This window comes from Baudoinia panamericana (genome assembly GCF_000338955.1).
Source record: "Baudoinia panamericana UAMH 10762 unplaced genomic scaffold BAUCOscaffold_5, whole genome shotgun sequence".
In the NCBI taxonomy this organism is placed as follows: domain Eukaryota; kingdom Fungi; phylum Ascomycota; class Dothideomycetes; order Mycosphaerellales; family Teratosphaeriaceae; genus Baudoinia; species Baudoinia panamericana.
This window is the reverse complement of record NW_006911261.1, coordinates 857,543-876,167: the sequence shown is the minus strand read 5'-3', so window position 1 is coordinate 876,167 and position 18,625 is coordinate 857,543. Positions and strand designations below refer to the sequence as shown.

Here is an 18,625-nt window from a genome sequence, read left to right as displayed (position 1 = left end):
TGGAAAGACAGCGTGTCCCAAGTGGAAGGTGCCACTGCAAGCCTAAGGCACCATCGGCGTGCCTTCCAGTGCCGATGACGGCCAGCAAGAAATTGTCAAACACTGCAACTCTGAGGTAGTGTTGATTTTTCCCAGAGATCAACGTTGTGCCCTACTAGCTCTGTCAATACAGCCTTGTGAAACCCTCCCCACTGTCTGTTCGTCATCCACGAAAATGGATGCCATGTTGCCCGCAGTGGGCACCTCGAAGTATGTATGGACAGATCAATTATGGTGGTGGAATGTTGACGAAACATAGGAAAGTACTATTGCTTGGCGCTGGTTTCGTCACGCGACCCACGGCCGTCGAGCTCGACAAGGCTGGACTCAAGGTTACAGTCGCTTGCCGAACACTAGACAGTGCGAAGAAGCTTTGCGAAGGCTTGCAGCATGCCAATGCTATCTCCCTGGACGTGTCCGACTCCCGTGCTCTGGAATATGAGATCAGCAAGGTCGGCCTGGTGATCTCGCTGATACCCTACACCTTCCATGCTCAAGTCATTAGAGCAGCCATCAACCAGAAGAAGCACGTTGTTACGACCTCCTACGTCTCCGAAGCAATGATGGCGCTTGACAAAGAAGCCAAAGAAGCAGGTATTACTGTGTTTAACGAGATCGGTCTGGATCCTGGCCTCGACCATCTGTATGCTGTCAAGACTATCTCCGAAGTCCACAAAGAGGGTGGCAGAATTATCAGTTTCTTGTCTTACTGCGGTGGCCTTCCTGCGCCCGAAAACTCCGACAACCCCCTCGGCTACAAGTTCTCATGGTCTCCTCGTGGCGTGCTTCTTGCGGCACGAAACACCGCCCGTTTCTATAAGGAGGGGAAGGCGGAGACAACGCCAGGCGAGAAGCTGATGAGCACTGCTCGGCCGTACCTTATCTACCCCGGCTATGCATTTGAAGCATATCCCAACAGAGACAGCACGCCCTTCCGGGAGCGATACAACATCCCAGAAGCGCAGACTGTCATCAGAGGCACACTTCGGTATCAAGGTAACCCAGCTTTCGTGCAGGCGCTGCGCGACATAGGCATGCTAAACGAAGAGGAGCAATCCTTCCTTAAAGCAGCAGATGAGGAAGCTCTGCCATCATGGAGAGAAGCCTTTGCCAAAATCGTGGGATCGTCTTCAAGCTCAGAAAACGACTTGGTATGGGCTGTTGGCTCGAAGACTACGTTCGACAACAATGAGGAGAAGGACCGCATCATCGCTGGTCTTCGTTGGGTCGGGTTGTTCTCAGATGAGAAAGTGCCATCACGAGGCAATCCGCTTGACTGTCTGTGCGCAACGCTGGAGAAGAAGATGCAGTACGAGCCCGGAGAGAGGGACTTCGTGATGCTGCAGCACAAGTTCGAAATCGAGTGGCCTGGTGGGAAGCGCGAGACGCGCACGTCCACTCTTTGTGAATACGGCGAGCCAGAAGGTAGCGGTGGATATAGCGCGATGGCCAAACTCGTGGGCGTGCCGTGTGCGGTTGCGGTGCTGATGGTGTTGAATGGAGAGATCAAGGAGAAAGGTATCCTTGCACCAGTGACACCGGAGCTCGCAGAGCCCATCAGGGTGAAGCTGCAGAAGGAATACGGCATTGAGCTGATAGAGAAAACGTTGGCATAAGTCGAGCGCCGAAACGTTGCGAGTCTAGTCGTTCAGCAAGCCCTCCGGTTTTGGAGGCGTGTCAGAATTGCATGGCACCGCATGAGGGAAGGTGGTTATCAGAAATCCATGCTCAAACCTCGCATGGCATTGAAGGATGCGGTTCAGTCTTTCTCCGATATCCCAAAGTCACCCATTACCTCGCTCACCCTCACCCCACGCTGCTCAGCGACAAGACCTATCAAGCCTTGGCCGATATCCTTGATCTCATTGTCTGTGACCAGGTAAGTAAACCTTGTCTGAATAGAAAGTAAGGATGCGGTAAGCGTTTCGCTTACACTTGTGCAACAGCGCAATATGGTCTTTAACGACAGCATTTGCGGATGCCAGAGCGTGCTTCGTGCGCTGCTCTTCGGTCCAGTCTTCTGGCATTGCAAGGCCAGACGGCAGAGTTGCTTCTGCCACGGCGACTGCTCGCTGGACGTGAAGATCTGCAAGTTTCTGCTCAAACGTAGCCTTTTTGGCCGCCAGCGCTGCGAGACGCGGGTTCGACAATATTTTCGCCGCTGTATCTGCGTGTGCTGCTGTACCCTCTGTCGATAGCGGCGAGCTAGAGAGTGGGTTGTCTGACGATGGTGCCTCCTCTGCAGGGTTAATGTTTCGAGGTTGTTCCTCCCGCGGCATCATTGCGCCGGTTAATGGACGTGAACATATAGTCTTACTCGAGTGATCTGGGAGGGGCGAACCCAGTCTGCTACCATCCCACGTTGAGCATCACAGCACGGCACCATAGTCTTGTCTTCTAGTCGCGTCGAACATGAAGTCGAAGAACGCGTGCCGCGCTCGTCCCGGTTCGGATCCGACTTAGCCGAAGCTCCGGCGACGACCTCTGCTTTCGCTCAGCCTTTCGCACGTGTATGCAACATAACCACCATCTCCCGCCAGGCGGACAGAAAAGGGGAGGATGGCGGCATTCAGGACGAGTTCGACTTTCTTGGCGCTCGCAGTGGCTATCCTCCTCGCTGCGAAAGCGATTGCCCACGGTGACCACGACCACATTGAGGAAGGCGAGGGAGCCTCGAACGAAGCCATCGACAGCGTCCTGTGGGCACACATCTTGATCCAGAGCTTGGCATGGGGTGTCCTCTTTCCGACCGGCATGGTTCTTGGACTGGTGCGGAACAGATGGCATGTCCCGATGCAGACCGTAGCATCGGTGCTGGCGATTGTCGGCTATTTTCTTGGGCATGCGCATAAGGGACGGCAATTCGCGGCAAATGTACATTCTAGCTTTGCAACTTGGCTTATGTTGATGCTCATTACGCAAGTTGTTCTAGGCGTGTACCTGAAACTACACTTAGAGAAGGGATTTTTGGGCAGGATCCGGAAGTGGCAGGTCAGAGCACACGGCGTGCTTGGTGCGTTGATACCGGTGGCTGCCTGGGTGCAGATGCTACTTGGCGGAATTGCTTCGCAGGGCTTCTGCCGCGGGGACCATCTCGGACAGTGTCTGGCGCATTTTATTATGGGCTCGGCATTCGTCGCATACGGCATCATTCTGACCATCCTCCTCCTCTGCGGACAAGGTTGGCTTGCACGGAGCGGACGTAGCCAAGAATTCTACGACAGCATCATCATCACAATCTGGGGCTTCATCAACACGTTCACGGAGCACAGATGGGGCGGACCTTGGGTAGCAAACGATCTGCAGCACACCAGCATGGGCATCATCTGGTGGGCGGCAGGCTTGGTTGGCATATGGCTGTCGCGCGACCGTGCTGGTAGACCCAAGCGGAATCTGGTGCCCGCAATCGTCATTCTCATGACTGGCTGGGCAATGAGCGCACATCCACAAGACCTTGAAGTGTCCACCAAAATCCACACCGTCTTCGGCTACACCCTGATGGCAGCAGGCCTTGCGCGCATGGTGGAGATCAGTTTTGTCCTCAAGGACAAGCTTGCGCCCGACCAGACCGCCGATATTGATTCTGAGATCAACAGCTTCCAGTATTTGCCACCATTCCTGCTCTATGCCAGCGGCTTCCTCTTCATGGGCGCCACGGAGGAACAGATGGAGATTCTGCATGAACACCACGTGACGCACGTCAGCTATGTTCTCATCTTATACAGCATATCCTTTCTGATGTTTCTCTGTACGTATACTAATCTGGCTGAATCGTTCTTCGCGCTCGCTGACCGTTGCATTAGTCGTTCTCATGCTCCTACATTTGTACAGCGCCGGCAAAGAAGCCGGTGGCACGCACATCTTGCCAACCATCAAGCCGAGCAACGACGAGCCTTCCGGATTAAACGGCCGTCCAAGAGTGCCGAATGCGGCTGATCGGCAAGCGAGGGACGCACAGGAGTTTGAGCTTGAAGGACTTATAAATGACGAGGAGGAGATAGGGAAGGGTCAGCCTAATGTGCCCGTACATTAGAATGACCATGGTGCTAGAATATGTAAGGCTTAATCTATGTTACCATGACCCTCGCATGCCTGGCCCACTATGACTGCTCGCTTTCGCATGACTCGCTGCACTCGCGTGACCACATCGACAATTTTAGATTCTCTTCACTTCAGCTTCTACTTCGCCGCCATCACACAGTGACTGGCTGCCGTGACAGGTTAAGATGTCGGCTGTCAGTCCGGAGCAGGACACGGCAAGTGTGCACCCGAACGGTAACAACACTGCGTCCAAAACGAATGGTGCGCCGGCCACAGATGGCACGACCGGCGAGTTAGAACCCGGCGACTCCGACGAGGACGACGCCGACGAGGGCCATGAGGAGCCACATGGCGGGGCTAATGGAGAAGGCACTGGGGCAGCGAAGAAAAAGAAGAAGAGAAAGCCTCGCAAGAAGAAGAAGGCCGGCGTCAGCGGTGCAACTGGTGGAGGAGCAAAAGCCCAGACCGCTCCTCCACGCATCCCCGTTGCACAACTCTTCCCAAACGATACGTACCCGGTTGGCGAAGAAGTAGAGTACAAGGATGATAATGCCTTCCGCACTACGAGTGAAGAGAAGAGGCATCTCGACCGCATGAACCAAGACTTCCTGACTGACTACCGCCAAGCCGCCGAGGTGCACAAGCAAGTTCGGCAGTACGCGCAGAAAGCTATCAAACCGGGCATGACCTTGACCGAAATCGCGGAGTTGATCGAGGACGGCACGAGGCATTTAACCGGACACATGGGGCTGGAGGAAGGCGACAACTTGATCGCAGGCGTGGCGTTCCCGACCGGGCTAAACTTGAATCACATCGCGGCGCATTACAGTCCCAATGCTGGTAATAAGACGGTGCTCAAGCAGGAGGATGTCATGAAAGTGGACATCGGCGTGCACGTCAATGGGAGAATTGTGGACAGCGCTTTTACCATGGCGTTTGAGCCGCAGTACGACAACCTCCTTACCGCAGTCCGTGAAGCCACCAATACCGGGCTACGCGAAGCAGGCATCGACGCTCGACTAGGCGAGATTGGCGCCGCAATCCAGGAGACAATGGAGAGTTATGAGTGCGAGATTAACGGGACGACGTACCCCATCAAGTCCATCCGGAACCTCAACGGGCACACGATAGCAAACTACAGCATCCACGGCGGCTCCGCGGGCAAGTCTGTTCCTATCGTCAAGGGAGGCGGGAACGAGAGGATGGAGGAAGGCGAGACGTACGCCATTGAGACCTTCGGGTCTACGGGTAAAGGCTACGTCCGCGACGATCTCGAGACGTCGCATTATGCCAAGATCGCCGATGCGCCCAAGGTCGCGCTGCGCGTTGCCAGTGCGAAGACTTTGCTGAGATCCATTGAGAAGAACTTCGGCACCCTTCCCTTCTGTCGGAGGTACCTGGATCGGTTGGGCCATGACAAGTACTTGCTCGGGTTGAACAACCTGGTGCAAAGCGGTGTGGTGCAAGACTACCCGCCGTTGGTGGATGTCAAGGGGAGCTATACGGCGCAGTTTGAGCATACTATTCTGCTCCGGCCAAATGTCAAGGAGATTATTAGTCGTGGGGACGACTATTGAGGGAATTACCAGGCCGAGGTAGCTGGACTCTGTACGCTCCATTGATGTCAGATGAAGTCATGAGAACCATGAGCGGGCGTCTGTGTTTAATAGCATATGCTGGGCCAGTTTACTTCGCTCACAAAACTGTCGATGGTCCGTATGGATCTGCCTTCAATATCATCCCAGTCATGCTTCACTCGAAAGCCTGCCAGAGCTCTCGGGCCATGCGCGCAAGGTTGTTGCTTGCGACATCACACACACGTCAAAGCTATGCAACACATATGGTAGTGTATCTTTACAACCACACTTCCTGGTGCGACATCCATGCCTACATCAGCTCGCAAGCATAACGGCACATATGCTACACAGCAATCCACATAACGCTGACTACAATATCCATGCCCTTCTCCTCACCACCTTCGTACTTATGACTCCACATACCGTCCCGTTCATTGTTCCAATACGCACCACTCGCGCTATGCATTCCCCTCCGCCCTACTGCTTTCTTGTGCGCACTGACTTCCGCCAAACCCTCCGCCGCACTCTCGTCGCCCGTCTGCGTGCCTCCCTCAGACGTCCCCGCTGGTCGTGGGTCGGAGAGGTGTTGGATGATGGTACTGTTGACACAGAATTTGTACTTGGGCGGTGTTGCGCTTTCTTCGACGGTTGCGGTGGAGGATTCGGAGATGAGGGCCTTGAGGATGGTATTGATGATGCTGGCGTTCCAAGTGGCTGTTTGAGCGTGGTCGTAGGTGGTGGCGGTCGAGAGGGCAAAGTGGCAGGCGTCGTTGCAGATCTGTTTGAGGCGGGTTGCTGGTATGGGCTGGACTAACCATTAGCTTGCGATGTGGATGAGATGACTGGTTTGGCCCACAGAGTTGGCCATGGTGGTTAAGGCGAGGTTCGTGAATGGTGATGAGGCGAGGAGGGCGTCTACTGTTTTCGTCTCTGTTTACTCGAGTCGCAATGCTTTACCAATGTTGATGGGATGCGGGGACCTGCGCAAGCTTCACGCCATGCCCGGTTGCTGCCGACGGGACTTGGGCCGGCAAGGTGGGGAAGGCACGCTTTTCTGCAGACAAACTCAGGCAGGAGCATTTGATCGAAGTCTATCAGGCGATACGCTTTCGGTGCTGCGGGATATACATATAGATTCTACTGCCTAGAGCATCCGCCATCATGTCCAGCCAGCCACTTCTTCAAACCGCACCTGGTACGATGGACAACCCCAACAGCAACCTCTTCCATACGATCACTTTTGCATACTAACCACCGTATCAACTTACAGGCAAGCGCATTGCCCTGCCCACCCGCGTAGAGCCGAAAGTCTTCTTCGCCAACGAACGCACCTTCCTCTCATGGCTTAACTTCACCGTCATTCTCGGCGGCCTCGCTGTGGGCCTGCTCAACTTCGGCGACACCGTTGGCCAGATCTCCGCCGGTCTCTTCACCTTAGTGGCTTTGGCGGCTATGTTGTACGCGCTTGTAACGTTCCATTGGCGCGCGCGGAGTATCCGCATGAGAGGGCAGGGAGGGTTTGATGATCGCTTCGGCCCGACAGTGCTGGCTATTGCTTTGCTGGCGGCGGTGGTGGTCAACTTTGTTCTGAGGGTGACGGGCGTGGGTGGGAGCCATAAGTAGGTGGACCACGAAGGTCGAGCGGGAGAAGGCGTTGAGCGGTCCGACAGGGCTCTGTAAGCAACACCGGGCTTTTGGCGTTCAAGGGAATGTACCTTTTATAGGACGACTGCTACACTGCACGTGCGCTGTAGCACATTGGCACACCATGCGTTTTTCCGCTTTTTGTACACTTGGGCGGTGTTTGGTCCTGAACACCGTTCCGGCTTTGGGGCTCCTCAACGACAAGAGAGGCCCGCGAAAGTGGGTAGTGGTCTCCCAGAACATGGTTATGCCTACGATGTCTGATGGTTTGTTGAGGCAGCACTTCTACAAAGTGGAGGAGATGGCAGCAAATAGCTCATTTGTAGGATTCTAGAAAGGCTATAAGGTGCCTGTGCAGAATGCTTCCCATGAGTATCAGCGTCTCAGCGCGCATGCCCTACAGCGCAAGCTTCCACGCTCCACTGACTGGTCATCTGAATTGCTTCCGGCGGTGTATTGTCTTGTGCTAGCAGCTCTTGCGTCCATTCCAGTATCGCTCAGCGCGAGCAGGAAGAACGAGCTCACATCGGCCCGCACCTACAGAGTTAGAGCCACAAGCTTAATATCCACTCTCATCTTCTCGTCAGGTCAACCGAACATGCTGGCGCCGCCACTTTCCAATGCCTCCATCTCCGCCGCTGTCCACCGCGTTCTGTGAAACCTCTTCGGCAGCTCATTCCGATCCCAATACTCGCCCTTCTTTGGCTCTACCGGTCCTAGCGCCCTGCCAGGACGCCCACCAATCGCTCCATACGGCTGCGCTGTCTGTGCCGCTTCCGAGCCCGATGGCGCACTCTGCCGAGGACTTGATGACGGTGTAGACTGTGGTTGTTGTGGGCCACCTCCCAGCGGGCCGTGTTGCTGAGCGCGTGTGCGATATGAGGCGAAGGACTCAGGGAGCTCGTGTGTGGGCGATGCTGGGTGGGCGTGAGGTGTGTGGTCGACCTCTGAGGAGTTTGTTAGTTTAACGGCCTTGAACGAGAGTTGTTCTTCGTACGCTTCGGAGTATGCCGCTTGCCCAAGAACTTGATCAAGGGCTGGCGTTTTTGCAAGAGAACCCGCGTTAACCGCATGTTCGTGGCTGTCTATCTGCCCTGTTGATTCGCTGCTGAGCTTGTCTGTGGCGAATTGTTCAGACGTATGCTAGCGGCGTGTTATACGCATACTGTTGCCCTGCGGACCGGATAGTGGACGTATTATAACTCGCATTCACCGGCCGAGAGATTGTTCGATGTCGGAGCTCGCCAGGAAGCTTCACTTGAGCGGACCTACCCGCTTCCGGGCTACGGGATATACCGCCACGTGGAGTGCAGGTTCGCGTGTAATGCACATCAACACTCGCATTGCTAAGTTTGCCGCTCTGAAAACAACGCAGAATGAGGTCGATCGGGAGACATCGGCTTATCTCGCCTTGGGAGCGGTAGGTGTCTATGTTAGGCCGGGGAGCAGACCGGCATTATGCAAGAGTTCACCATCTACTCTCAGATCCCTCCGGCGCGACATCAGCAAGTGCTCAACATCCTTGCAGGGGTCACGGCCGCACAACCGGTGGAGGTCAACGAGCAGACATTGATCTATCAACAAGCCAAACCACCACCAGGCGCCACCGGAGGGACGGGGGCGAAGAAAGTAGCCCCCGCAGCCAAGAAGACTGCGGCTCAATCTCTGACTTTCCAAAAGCTCATTCGCAATTTGACGCATGGCGGGAATGCTCCATGGCTCTTACGCGTTGAGGAGACGCCACAGCCAGGCGTTCAGAACCTCATCTCACGTTCCGTCAACGAACTGGTAGCGAACAGTGACGTGCTGGAGAGGTTCCGTGAAGGCTCAGGATGGTATCGCTACGTCAACCAATACCTCTCACGCGGTTACCGCTTTGTCTTGAACAATGTCGTCGTCAAGATCACGCAGGTGTACTCTGTACCGGAGGGCACTGGCGCGCTGGAACCATTGGACGCACCCATACCAGCCATGTTGGATTGCAAACTCGTAGATCCGACTGCGTGTTACCTATTCGAGGCGTACATCAGGGTGGACGACGCTACTAATACAAAGCTGCTTGAGCAAGCCACTGCAGAGCTGCTTGCGTTCAAGAAGCGGATGGAGGGCGCTGTGGACTTGAGGGTGCCAGAGAGGTTGGCGCTTGACACAAAGGTGAAGGGTAGCTGAATCAAATTCCGCCAAACTTACCTACTCGCAAGCGCTTGCTTGCGAGTGGCATCTCTCCGTCAATAACTGACGAAGAAGGAGAGTCGTCTTTTCATCTATCGTCACTGGTATTCTCGATACTGAAGATGTTAACATGCGGAGGACGAAGGCTCAGGCACCCGAGCTCACGGTCACGGCAGACCGCGGGTCAGTGGGTCATGGCGCGACTCTTTGAGGCGTTGGAAACGTGGTCCTAACGCCTAGAAGGTTGATCCAGCATTAACGCTGACGTTGCAGCTGCCTCTCAGCGTGTGGTAATATGACTCACGTTGGCATTGACGCTTCGGGCATTCGGTATACCGAAATCGGTACATGTACTATGAAACTCCGTTCCGAGTTCTCGCCTTAGCAGGAGATAAATGGCGGTATATGTTCTGCGACCTAGCTCGTCCTCCTTCACAAAACGTTGTGGTAGCTTTGTTACAGTATTTGCCGCGCACTTCATAGCGGTCCACATTTCAAGCATATCACTAAACGCATCGTTGCTTGCGGGATGTCCTCGGCATCCCGCGCACTTTACGCGATAACGCGTTCTGTGCACGCTAGCGGCAAGCGCCTTCGCCAATCGACAGGATCTCGGGTGGCGTTGAAGGCACCTCAAGTCATTCAACACATGCACCCTTGCAATCACATTTGCTCGTAAGCAACGGTCACATCCACAGTGAACACTGCCTAGCGCAAGGCAGCATAATCAGGTCCAGACTTCATGTGAAGTGGCAACCCGCCCACAACACCACCTTAGGGCAAGTGCAGAGAGTGCCGATGGCTAGACCAAAAGCATCCGCCACCAAGCGCCAGTGTTCGTCTCATGCCCCACATACTCTACACTGAAAGAGGGATCATACATAGCCCTGTACTATACTGACTCGGTATCGCAGCGGCTGATGTAGGAGGCCTTGCAACACCCGGATCAAGCAAAAGGAAGCAAGCGGCACAGAAGGAGCAATCACGTGGATCGGTGCCTACCACTTCAGACACTGAGTCAGGCGACGATATCAGAGTCACCTCAGGACGGCGCAGAGCGCTGAGAGAGGTGGTTATACCAGTCATGGCTCGTCCAACCATGAAGAAGGGCTCCGCTTCCGCATCTCCTACCGATTCCTCGCTCTCCTCCACCGGCAGCATGTCCCGCGCAGGGTCAGCAGGCTACGAGACCGCAGAGACTACACCGGCGACCTCTATCAAAGGCGCGGCGAGCAACAAGCGCAAGCGTAGCCAGCTGGGCAAGAAGGTAGTCCAGATCAATGACTCCGACGACCACATGGAAGATGCAGATGAAGCGCTGGCGAGGCGCTTGCAAGAAGAGGAGTACGCTGAGGCCGAACCCACATCGGGACCAAGTTCGAAAGCTATGCGCTTGGATGTCGAAGACTCCGCGAGCGAACTGAGTGAGCTTAGCGAGGTACAGTCGGAGGAGTCTGACGATTCGTTACCGTTGAGCAAGCGCAGGAAGACATCCGCCGGCCTGCAGCACGAACTTGAGAGCAAGCACAAGGGCAAACAAGTGAAAGCGCCCGCCCCAGCTCCCGCCAAAGGCAAGCACGCAGCTCGTCCCGCTAGGATCGCTCGAGCCAACGCTCGCAAGTCTATCGGCGACACACTCAAGACGAAGATCGAGGACAGTGATTCCGATCTTGAGGAGCTTAGTGAGCTCGAGAGCGAGGATGACTTTGTGGTAGAAGATTCCGAAGACGCCATCTCCTCTGCTCCTAGTGACTTGGAGGCCGTAGCCCCTTCTGTCTCTAGCTCATCTGCACGTCCGACGAGTATTCGTATGCCGCTGAAGCGCTCAAAGACTCGCGCGCCCCGCGACCGTCGCCATGGACGGATCACTTCTTCGGAAGCGGGCAGGATTCGAGGTGAGATTGAAGAAATTAGCATACCGCGGAAGCAACGGGAGAGGAGGAAGCTTGAGAAGGCTCACCCCGAGATCAAGACGATGTGGAAGGACCTTGGCAAAATTCCGGTCATTACGCCTGTCCAAGCAGAGCAGCCGACTGCCATCACTCGCAAGCTGAAGTCCTTCCAGCTTGAAGGTCTGGATTGGATGACGAAGCAGGAGAGGACGCCCTACAAAGGCGGCTTGCTCGGTGATGAGATGGGCATGGGCAAGACCATCCAGGCAGTTTCGCTCATCATGTCCGACTACCCGCAGAAGCAGCCAACCCTCGTCGTGGTGCCGCCGGTAGCGCTTATGCAATGGTCCGCCGAGATCAAGCAGTACACTGACGGCATGCTCAATGTGCTCGTCTATCACGGCCAGAACAGCAAGGTCAAGAGTATGAGCGTCAAGGAGTTGAAGAAGTTCGACGTCATAATGATCTCTTACAACAGCTTGGAATCACTGCATCGTAAGGAGACGAAAGGCTGGAGTCGCGGCGAAAACATTGTCAAGGAAGACTCGCCCATTCACGCCATCCACTTCCACCGGCTGATCCTTGATGAGGCTCACAGCATCAAGTCTCGCACCACGGGCGTGGCAAAGGCCTGCTTCGCTTTAGAAGGCACATACAAGTGGTGTCTGTCCGGCACACCCGTCCAAAACCGCATCGGCGAGTTCTTCTCCTTGCTTCGCTTCCTCGAGGTCCGCCCGTTCGCCGACTATTTCTGCAAGAGCTGCGACTGCTCGATACTTCATTGGAAGCTTGACGATGACCACATGTGTCCCAGATGCAAGCACTCCGGCATGGAGCACGTCTCTGTCTTCAACCAGGAACTGCTCAACCCACTCACTCAATCCGAAGATCCGGCGGAGCGATCCGCGGCCATGGACAAGCTACACATGATCACCGCTAGGATCATGCTTCGTCGCATGAAGCGCGACTACGTTAGCTCTATGGAGCTGCCGCCCAAGGAGGTCATCGTGCACAATGAGTTCTTCGGCGAAATTGAGCGCGACTTCTCCAGCAGCATCATGACTAACACCTCCCGCCAGTTCGACACCTATGTCGCTCGTGGCGTCATGCTGAACAACTATGCCAACATCTTCGGTCTGATCATGCAAATGCGTCAAGTGGCTAACCACCCCGATCTTCTACTCAAAAAGCACGCGCAGGAAGGCCAGAATGTCCTTGTTTGTAACATCTGCGACGAGGTGGCTGAGGAGGCCATCCGCTCACAGTGCAAGCACGACTTCTGCCGCAGCTGTGTCAAGTCTTACCTCCAGTCCGTCGAAGAGACGGGCGGCGACGCTGATTGCCCGCGCTGCCACATCCCGCTTGCCATTGACCTTGATCAGCCGGACATCGAGCAGGACGAGGAGGTGGTAAAGAAATCGAGCATCATCAACCGCATCAAGATGGAGAACTGGACGTCCTCCACCAAAATCGAGATGCTGGTGTATGATCTGTACAAGCTGCGCAGCAAGAAGCAGACACTGAAGAGCATCGTGTTTTCGCAGTTCACGAGTATGCTGCAGCTCATTGAGTGGCGTCTGCGCCGCGCTGGGTTCAACACAGTCATGCTTGACGGGTCCATGACGCCTATTCAGCGCGAAAAGAGCATCAAGTACTTCATGGAGAACTCGGATGTCGAGGTGTTCTTGGTGTCGTTGAAGGCAGGTGGCGTAGCGCTGAATCTGACCGAGGCGTCGAGAGTGTTCATCGTCGACCCGTGGTGGTAAGCTCCTGCTTCTCCATGAATGTCCTGCTGCTCCGTGACTAATGGTTGAATAGGAACCCAGCTGCTGAGTGGCAATCCGCCGACCGCTGCCACCGTATTGGCCAAAAGCGTCCTTGTGTCATTACCCGGCTGTGTATCGAAGACTCGGTGGAGTCACGCATGGTCATGCTGCAGGAGAAGAAGGCCAACATGATCAACGGTACCATCAACAACGACAAGACATCGATGGAGAAGCTTACGCCGGAGGACATGCAGTTCCTCTTCCGCGGAACCTAGAGTGGTCCTAAACGCGGCGCATGAGCGACTACATTTTGCTGGGAACGAGAGTGTGCCTCGCTACTGGCGAGTACGAGCCATGTCGACATGACTGCTGTACGAACATGCCTCGACGGCGTAAGCATTGCTTGTGCTGTTATTATGTACACTAGAGTTGCTGGCGTGCATAGCACGGCCCATCGAGCATTTGTAATCTATGGACAACGCTGAATTCTGTTGACGATGGGGCATGTCTCAGTGCGCCGCTATAGCAGGCTTGCCACAGCATCCGCGAAAGGCGGCGTTGCTGGTGCCACCGATTCATGGTGATCAATGCCTGAGACGGTTCGACACACAGCAGGCTTAGGCTCCAGCAGTGCAGCATTCGATTATGCCGCCATTCTGGGCGACGTGGCCATCATCACAGCGCTGGCTCTGGGAGCTCTCATGCGGCCTGTGTCCCATTCGACCTTGACTGTCGCTTGTTGATGGACCATGTTGAACCTCTGTCTCTGCTGGCACCGTGCTCATTGCTAGTACCATCAAGGTCACCGATTATTGCAATGGCGGCAGCGCAGTGGCCCACGGATGTCGCTTTTGGGACCCACCCTGCAGAAGTCGGGGGTTTGGGCCACGGCCAAACAAGGCTCACAAGGTCCGCGTGAGCGCCCCGCCTAACAAGGCATTGCGCTGTGGCGGGATTTCATTTCCAACGAGCCCAAGATTGCCACTCCAAGTAACAGTAGTCATCCTTAGTGGTTGCACTCATCACACTGCCCACTCCGCCGCATTATCAGCAGCGGTGACGAATGGCTCGTCGACCATCTTCACCGCCATCTCCGAGCACAGCACACAAGCCCCTGCCACCAGCCCATCGAGCTCATGCACCATGCCCTCCCGTCTCTTCCCCAGCGCAACACCACGGCCAATCTCTCGTTGAAGCTCTCTGATCCTCTTCGCCTTTCCCATGCCCGCCATGTCCATGACCATCTCTCCCAGACAGTCGGCGTGGAAAGCATGTTGGCAGGGGAAGACGAAGAATTGCCGCATGAGCAATGGAAGGCGGCACTTCCAACAGCGTTCACCGGGCTCCACGATGGCGTACCGTTGATCCAGCCCTTTAGTCTCGTCTTTGATATGCTGAGCCGTGTCCGCGGATTCGTCCATTTCCCGCTTGAGTTCCTCGATATGCCGGCTGTACTCCTCGAGCGCGGCGCAGATCTCTTCTTTGAAGTCGTCTATGACAACAAAGTCTGGGAAGAACGGGATCAAGTCTTCGATGTGGAGCAGCTCACAACGCTTGAGGAACTCAATAGCGGCCTTGATGCCGTTGCTCTGACTAATGACCTTCTTCGCCACCTTCAGCCAGAGCTTCTTCCGCAGTGCCTTGTCATTGCCAGGGCGGTCTGCTACTTCCGCAGCAAGCTCGACGTGATCGTACTTTAGCGCCAGCTCCACGGCGGCGGCGTATTGTTGCATGGTGCAGTAAATGTGGACACATGACTGAACGCGCTTGTGCGCAATACAGAGACGGAGAGCGAAATCGGCATCGTAGTTTTGCTCCTGGGCTTGTGCCTGCATCTGGAGATAGCCCAGTAGTGCGGACTCATCTTTGGTTGGGTTAGCCGCATAGAGTGATATAAGCGTGTTGTGCACTGCTGGCTCAGTGGAATGCGCGTGGTTAATGCAGAACTGGATATACCGAATAGCTTGGTTCTGCGCCAGCGGTACGGTCTCACCAACCATCCTGTTGTAGTTCAGTAGTGCGGGTATAAGTTTCTTCGCGTCCAGCGCCTGCTGCCTCATGAGCACTTCGACAAGCTCAACTGCTACATGCGCCATTAGGACTGTGCTGTAACGGTAAAACATTTCGACGTCTGTCTGTTTCTTCAAAACGCTCATGGCATCATTCCAGCGCGAGCGCTGAACCCAGTAGTTGATGACATAACTGTAGTCTTCCACAATGTTAGCGAAGTAAAGGAGCTCCTCTTCGCGCCCATGACTGCCAACGATCTCGTATGCTGTTTTGCGGTCCATGTCCGCTCTGTATCGGCTTACAAAATCCTGGAACTCCTTTCGAACACTGGCGAGCTGTTTCTGCGAATCTGCTGCCGAGATCTGCGCCTGAGCGCCATCGCTGTTTGCCACAACCTCCGCCTTTGTCGAGATGGTGTCGTCTAGCTGATTAAGCTTTGCCATAAACAGCTCAATCAGCCAGCTCGACAGCATGACCCGTTGCATAACCGCTTGCTTCCGCAGGTTCGAAAGCTTGACGATGAGATACTTTCGCAGCGCATCTTGCTCTCCCTGATCGATAAAGCTAAGCGCGACGTCCTCGAAAGGCTTGGTACTCTTGCCCAGGACTGTAGCTGCTTCCGCAAATCGGCCTTGGCTTATGAGATGATCGCCAGTCATTGATGCTACCGCGTCCTTCTGCTCCATGGTCTTTGCATACTGCTGGGCAGCTTCGAAATGTCCTTGCTGCAACAGTATACGCCACACGTCTCGTGTCTCGTCCGTGGCCACTATCTCAAAGATCTCGTTCGAGGTAAAGAGCCAGTAGGTGTTCTTTTGCTGATCTGCGAAAAGACCGAGACTACTCGTACCGGGCTCGAGCACTTGCTGATTGTACACGACCGAATCATCGAGACGATTGATCGCTGTAACTCGTCCGTCCACAAGCGCGAGGATATGAAATTGCGTGAGCGATATGGATGCTATAGGAGGCCGTTGTGTCCGTGGTCGACCACCAGACGTCTGTACAGGCGGCAAGATAGACTGAGGCAGCAGCTTTGACTCCCGAAACAGCTGCCTGCCCAAGACTGCGGGGTCCGCAGCTGTAAGCAGCAATCTGCCATTTAAGATTCCTTGCGCGGAAAGCCAGCCATATGCACGTTCCACGCTCGAGCCATCCTGAGTTATAGATGGCGCATCAGGAGGATCAGGAGAAACGACCAAGCTCGCAGGACTCGCAGTTGCTGCTCGCTCGACCTCGTACACCGCAGGCGTCTCGCTTTCGAACAGCTTTGAGTAGATGCTCCCACTCCCCTCATGCCCCGTTCTGCCTGTCCTCCCCGAGAAGTGTAACAACTTCAACGTCGAGGCAACCATGACCCTCCTCGTCTCCGGCTTGCTCGAAAGCACATCCGCATAGAGACCGACCACCGCACCGTCCGCAACATGGAAGACATTCTTGACATACTTCTCTTGTCGCCGATAGAACTCCGTGGTAGGCTCGATGTACGTCTCGTAGATGTTTCCGTCCGCCGCACCGATCAATATCTCCCTCGTCGATGCTGTCGGCTGAGACGGGCTCCATGCCACACTCTCAATCTGCACGCCCTTCAATCCTGCCAATGGCTTTGGCTGTCGCGACTGCGTGTGCAGATAGAAATTCTCGCGTAGCGTCGTGCTGATGATCAAATGGCTGGCTGATGGATCCAAGAACAGCCGCCGGATCACACCAATCTCCGCAGGCCGCTTTGGGAGATCGATGTCGTCAATGTCCTCTGCATTGTCGAGATCGAAGCGCAGTAGCCGGCCCGTGGACAAGGCGAGGATGAGGACGTTGTTGGCGACCTGCGCGGCAGCGAATTCCGCCGAGATGTCGAAGCGGAGTTGGACCTTTTGGACATCGAAGATGGGCAGTTGGGTGTCATCTTGAGCGCCAGGAGCATAGCCGCGTGAGGCGTCAAGCGACATCGTTACTACCGAGCCGCCATTGTGCGCGCATCGAGCGCATCAACATGCGTTGGAGAGAAGGTGTGTGAGGATGACCTCAGCCCTACAGCTTGAGCACGGACCATACAGCCAGCAACATGTACGGTATTCGCGGCATGAAACACTATCAACAATTGCTACCAACCGGATACGCCGATTACTAGTTGCTCATATTTTGGTCCCCATGCATCTCACGGGACTCTCTACGCATGTAACGGCGACATTAGATCACGACCCAAAACCTCCCATTCCCGCTTGCGGTGGCCCAGGCTGGCCGTGAAAGGGTTGATTGTACAGCGGTGATCCTGGCTGCGCGGGAGTTGATAACGATTCAGGGCCTCCTGTGGCATCGTCATCTAATTCGTCAACCGAGGCGGCGTCTGCTTCTGTGAAATCGGAGTCTGAGTCCCCTTTGGCTGGCGGCTCAAGGACCTTCATCAACATTGACCTGAGGTCCCTCCTTTTCGTGGTCGGGAGAGAGTTGCGAGCTGGCAAGCGAGGCATGCCGCCCTGGTTCTGGTCCGAAGTCAATGCGACAAGCGCCCGCATCTCTGTGTCGATCTGCTCAAAGCGTTGGATGGGATCCATCTTGTCCTTCTTCGTATTCGATTTGTATCCCGGCATGGCTGCCGATGGAGTGTGTGGATGGCCGAGCATTCCGCTATATAAACCATAGTACGCACCCCCAAGGCCTTTCGATCCGTCCGGAGTCCATCCATACGGATTGCCTGTAGAACCGCCGTCAATCTCACCGTCTCCCCAGAATGATTTACCGGACGGGCCACGGTCGGATCGCACGCTCCGATTCCTAGCACTGTCGACGACACTCTTGACCGTCTTCGCATCAATCTGCTGGTCGCCTGCAGTCTTCGGCGCGCCGTTCTCCGCCGTCGCTTGTCCCTCAGTGTAGGCTTGGAGTAGCGGCCAGATTTCCTTGTTGATGATCTTTCTCAGCAGGTCATGTTGCTCTTCTAGGCGAACTCGGATGAGGTCTCGTACGGACTGTGAGGGCTCGTACTTCGTTTTGTCGTCCTCAGCTTGCGAGCCCGGCCAGTGTCCCGGCATACCTGGTAGATAAGAGCCATGGCCTTGTATAGGCCCCAGACCTGGGCCGAATGGGTTATCGTCAACCCCTGCCCTGCCTAAACCGTAGCCTCCGAAGCCAGCAGGAGTCCTGAAGTCGGAAGGTGAAGTATTCTTAGATTTCTTGCTAGGAAGCTTGCCTTTTCCCATTGCGGCGTGAAGTTGGCTAAGCAGCCCCGGATACCGTAGGACGTGGAACGACTTTTGGATGATTGTTCGCTAGGGTGCAACGCTCGGCGAAGGTAGTGCTTTGGGATCGGTGGTGGACACTTCCAGAATGCATTTGTAGGTCTATGCGTGATCCTATAGCCTGGCTTCACTACGTGCAGCTGCTTGACGTACGTGCTCGCAAGCGGCCTGCGTTGCAGTTACTGACACCGCACTGTGGCATTGAGGAATGGTGTCGGTTTGGTAGGTTATTCGCGGCGAATGCAATC

General features: G+C 55.2%; 10 protein-coding genes across 10 annotated transcripts; 6 read left to right on the top strand and 4 right to left on the bottom strand.

The window, feature by feature from the left end:
* Positions 1–19: 19 nt before the first annotated feature.
* On the top strand, positions 20–1,908 carry BAUCODRAFT_33041 (uncharacterized protein). Its single transcript, XM_007677048.1, has 2 exons — positions 20–249; positions 299–1,908. Exons 1-2 carry the CDS (start codon positions 215–217, stop codon positions 1,653–1,655), a joined length of 1,392 nt encoding a protein of 463 aa, XP_007675238.1. The 5' UTR covers positions 20–214; the 3' UTR covers positions 1,656–1,908.
* A 690-nt stretch (positions 1,909–2,598) lies between these two features.
* On the top strand, positions 2,599–4,138 carry BAUCODRAFT_138636 (uncharacterized protein; the record flags this gene model as incomplete). Its single annotated transcript, XM_007677567.1, has 3 exons — positions 2,599–2,617; positions 2,666–3,787; positions 3,843–4,138. The coding sequence occupies 3 exons, from the start codon at positions 2,599–2,601 to the stop codon at positions 4,070–4,072; spliced, it is 1,371 nt and encodes a 456-aa protein (XP_007675757.1). The 3' UTR covers positions 4,073–4,138.
* A 13-nt stretch (positions 4,139–4,151) lies between these two features.
* Positions 4,152–5,841, top strand: BAUCODRAFT_447868 (uncharacterized protein). Its single transcript, XM_007677566.1, has one exon. The coding sequence runs from the start codon at positions 4,266–4,268 to the stop codon at positions 5,655–5,657; it is 1,392 nt and encodes a 463-aa protein (XP_007675756.1). The 5' UTR covers positions 4,152–4,265; the 3' UTR covers positions 5,658–5,841.
* Positions 5,842–6,000: 159 nt separating this feature from the next.
* On the bottom strand, positions 6,001–6,462 carry BAUCODRAFT_69149 (uncharacterized protein; the record flags this gene model as incomplete). Its single annotated transcript, XM_007677304.1, has 2 exons — positions 6,001–6,140; positions 6,183–6,462. Coding segments are annotated over 2 exons (420 nt in total), but the record flags the coding sequence as incomplete, so codon positions are not given.
* Positions 6,463–6,645: 183 nt separating this feature from the next.
* BAUCODRAFT_446886 (uncharacterized protein) lies at positions 6,646–7,601 on the top strand. The gene is made up of 2 exons (XM_007677565.1): positions 6,646–6,852; positions 6,928–7,601. The coding sequence occupies exons 1-2, from the start codon at positions 6,819–6,821 to the stop codon at positions 7,278–7,280; spliced, it is 387 nt and encodes a 128-aa protein (XP_007675755.1). The 5' UTR covers positions 6,646–6,818; the 3' UTR covers positions 7,281–7,601.
* A 288-nt stretch (positions 7,602–7,889) lies between these two features.
* On the bottom strand, positions 7,890–8,374 carry BAUCODRAFT_68698 (uncharacterized protein; the record flags this gene model as incomplete). The annotated part of the gene is made up of 3 exons (XM_007677263.1): positions 7,890–8,074; positions 8,144–8,248; positions 8,299–8,374. The coding sequence occupies 3 exons, from the start codon at positions 8,372–8,374 to the stop codon at positions 7,890–7,892; spliced, it is 366 nt and encodes a 121-aa protein (XP_007675453.1).
* Positions 8,375–8,583: 209 nt separating this feature from the next.
* On the top strand, positions 8,584–9,612 carry BAUCODRAFT_446689 (uncharacterized protein). The gene has a single exon (XM_007677564.1). It carries the CDS (start codon positions 8,760–8,762, stop codon positions 9,468–9,470), a length of 711 nt encoding a protein of 236 aa, XP_007675754.1. The 5' UTR covers positions 8,584–8,759; the 3' UTR covers positions 9,471–9,612.
* Positions 9,613–11,283: 1,671 nt separating this feature from the next.
* On the top strand, positions 11,284–13,406 carry BAUCODRAFT_68713 (uncharacterized protein; the record flags this gene model as incomplete). The annotated part of the gene is made up of 2 exons (XM_007677266.1): positions 11,284–13,127; positions 13,184–13,406. 2 exons carry the CDS (start codon positions 11,284–11,286, stop codon positions 13,404–13,406), a joined length of 2,067 nt encoding a protein of 688 aa, XP_007675456.1.
* Positions 13,407–13,961: 555 nt separating this feature from the next.
* Positions 13,962–17,129, bottom strand: BAUCODRAFT_446682 (uncharacterized protein). The gene has a single exon (XM_007677563.1). The coding sequence runs from the start codon at positions 17,085–17,087 to the stop codon at positions 14,154–14,156; it is 2,934 nt and encodes a 977-aa protein (XP_007675753.1). The 5' UTR covers positions 17,088–17,129; the 3' UTR covers positions 13,962–14,153.
* Positions 17,130–17,242: 113 nt separating this feature from the next.
* On the bottom strand, positions 17,243–18,617 carry BAUCODRAFT_33037 (uncharacterized protein). Its single transcript, XM_007677047.1, has one exon. It carries the CDS (start codon positions 18,336–18,338, stop codon positions 17,334–17,336), a length of 1,005 nt encoding a protein of 334 aa, XP_007675237.1. The 5' UTR covers positions 18,339–18,617; the 3' UTR covers positions 17,243–17,333.
* Positions 18,618–18,625: the final 8 nt, after the last annotated feature.